The following is a 2206-nucleotide window of genomic DNA, read 5'->3' as shown; positions in this document are numbered from 1 at the left end:
CACAGCCAAGGCAAGATAACATTAAAAATCACGTGCATCAATCGCGGTGTCCAGTGGCTGAAATAATGAGAGATCTTGAGTGGCCACCATCGCTTTGGTGCCACCTACAGGACGCAAACTCCATAACGGATTAAAACTACTTGTCTAAATACCCAGCCCTAAAATTAAGGTTCATGACTCGCATTTAACTCGACCTCCAGCTTTTAAAAGTCATAATAGATTTTACCCAATGCTTTCTTAGAGTATCATTTGCTATTGATATACTAAGACTTTCATTGTCTCGGGCTGGTCTTTCAGATATGAAATAAGCATATAGTCACCTTTATGCCTTCCTAAATGACCATCACTTACTCTGTGTCTGTTTACACAGCAGAATATAACTGGTAAAAGATGTTAAAGTTCTCCAGGTTCCTCGTGCAGCATCTCATGTTAATATGAGCTGTGATTTATCTGTCTGTGGTTTAGGAAGAACGTTGAGCACTTCCTGTAGTGCTGCACAATGTCCAGCTCTCATCTGGCTGTGTCCCAAAACCCTAAGCTGGAACAGACTCTTAATGTTGATCTCGGATAATATCTCTTTTATAATGAGACTTGGGGTTTGGACGCTGGCCTTAGATCATTGCATAAGGACTGTTTCTACCTGGAGTGAGCGCCGCTTGATGTGAATATTTTCCGCTATTAGTTCTGACAGTCCACCTGATGTTTCCTGGACTGGAGTTTTAATCTCTCGACCCTGGTGGAATGCTAAAAGGTTAATTAAAAGCAACTTTAGCTCAACCGCAGGGGTTTGGGGAGGAAGATCGCTCGTCTCCATGTGCTTTGTGACATTAACAGAGGTTATGTATTTGCACTTGCAGCAGGTGTACGACCAGAAGAACATCCGTCGGCGTGTGTATGACGCACTCAACGTGTTGATGGCCATGAACATCATCTCCAAAGAGAAGAAGGAGATCCGCTGGATCGGCCTGCCCACAAACTCAGCCCAAGAGTGCCGCAACTTAGAGGTGAAAGACAAATCCACTCACACAGTTGTCAATAAAAGAACTGGAATATTCACATATTCACTCGAGCTCCAAAGTTTACATACAGTACACCTTGCAGAATCTGCGAAACAATTTAACAAAATAGGAGGCATTATGAAAAGTGTTTTTTTTTTTTTACTACTTTAATAAGCTATTTCACAAAACCAATGTTTACATGTAGTCCACGAGACAAAATAATAATTAAAAGTTGAATGTCCTCATTTGTTCTAAATTTGAAAATATGAATCGCAAACGTATATATTCAAAATGCAATTTTAATATTTTAATTGTAACAATTTACAGATTTGCATAATAATTGTGAGAGAAGGTGACAGGTCTTGCAAACCTAAACTTTTTGTTTATTTTTTTTGTCATAAATGAATTAAATATTTGTTGCTGTAAATTGCATCACCAAAATAAAATGATTTGTCTGGCTAACCATAAATAGGGAGAGAGGGGGAAAAACTTCTTGTAATCATACTACCATTAGTTAGAATAGATTGAAAGCTACTAATTAAAAAAAAATACTAATATTTTAACTATAAAATAGTTTTTTTTAATGAATTTATAGCATTTTGATTTTTTATTACAATTAAGTGAATTTGTGTCTTTTTAAAGAAATCTTACAATTTAATGATAGAAGTATAATAAAAAAGTTCAAATATTATAATTAACAAATTTATCACTATCACTATAAATAATTTTATGGTACAGTATATGGCTAATATATATATATATATATAAATATATACATATTACGTATAAGTATATACATACACACACACATATATGTATATGTGTGTATGTATATACACATACAGTTTTTGTTTTATTCAGTGCAACTTATAACATCCAAGTGAAAGATATAACACCAACATGTCATAAAAAAACAAAAACAAAACAAAAAAAACAGATTCACCTAGTTGGAAAAAAGTTCACCCCCCTCCTAACAATGTAAACTCAATCAGGTGTAGCTAATCACCTTCTCAATGGCACACAAAGCCATTTGACTTTCAAATGTGATCAGCTGTGGTCATTTTGATGAGCTCAGCATGAAAAGAGCTTTCTTGGAGCATTTCAGCAAGTCAGGAGATGTATACAAAAAATGTCAAAGGCTTTATCAATGCCTAGAAGCACAGTGAAGTCTATTATTAAGAAGTGGAAGGTATTTGGTACAACACAGA

At 35.1% G+C, this 2206-nt stretch overlaps 1 protein-coding gene across 1 annotated transcript in view; it reads left to right on the top strand.

Annotated features, from left to right (window-relative positions):
• The window catches only part of LOC107563007 (transcription factor Dp-2-like), a 24656-nt gene that overhangs the window by 13193 nt on the left and 9257 nt on the right, over positions 1-2206 (top strand). Inside the window, exon 4 of the mRNA XM_016247779.1 lies at positions 858-1004. Within this exon, the coding sequence (XP_016103265.1) occupies positions 858-1004 (147 nt within the window). The remainder of the gene's footprint in view (positions 1-857; positions 1005-2206) is intronic.

Source organism: Sinocyclocheilus grahami, unplaced genomic scaffold (genome assembly GCF_001515645.1).
Source record: "Sinocyclocheilus grahami isolate Dianchi unplaced genomic scaffold, SAMN03320097.WGS_v1.1 scaffold853.1, whole genome shotgun sequence".
Classification (NCBI taxonomy): domain Eukaryota; kingdom Metazoa; phylum Chordata; class Actinopteri; order Cypriniformes; family Cyprinidae; genus Sinocyclocheilus; species Sinocyclocheilus grahami.
Note: the sequence above shows the minus strand (reverse complement) of the source record. Positions and strands in the feature narration are given on the sequence as shown.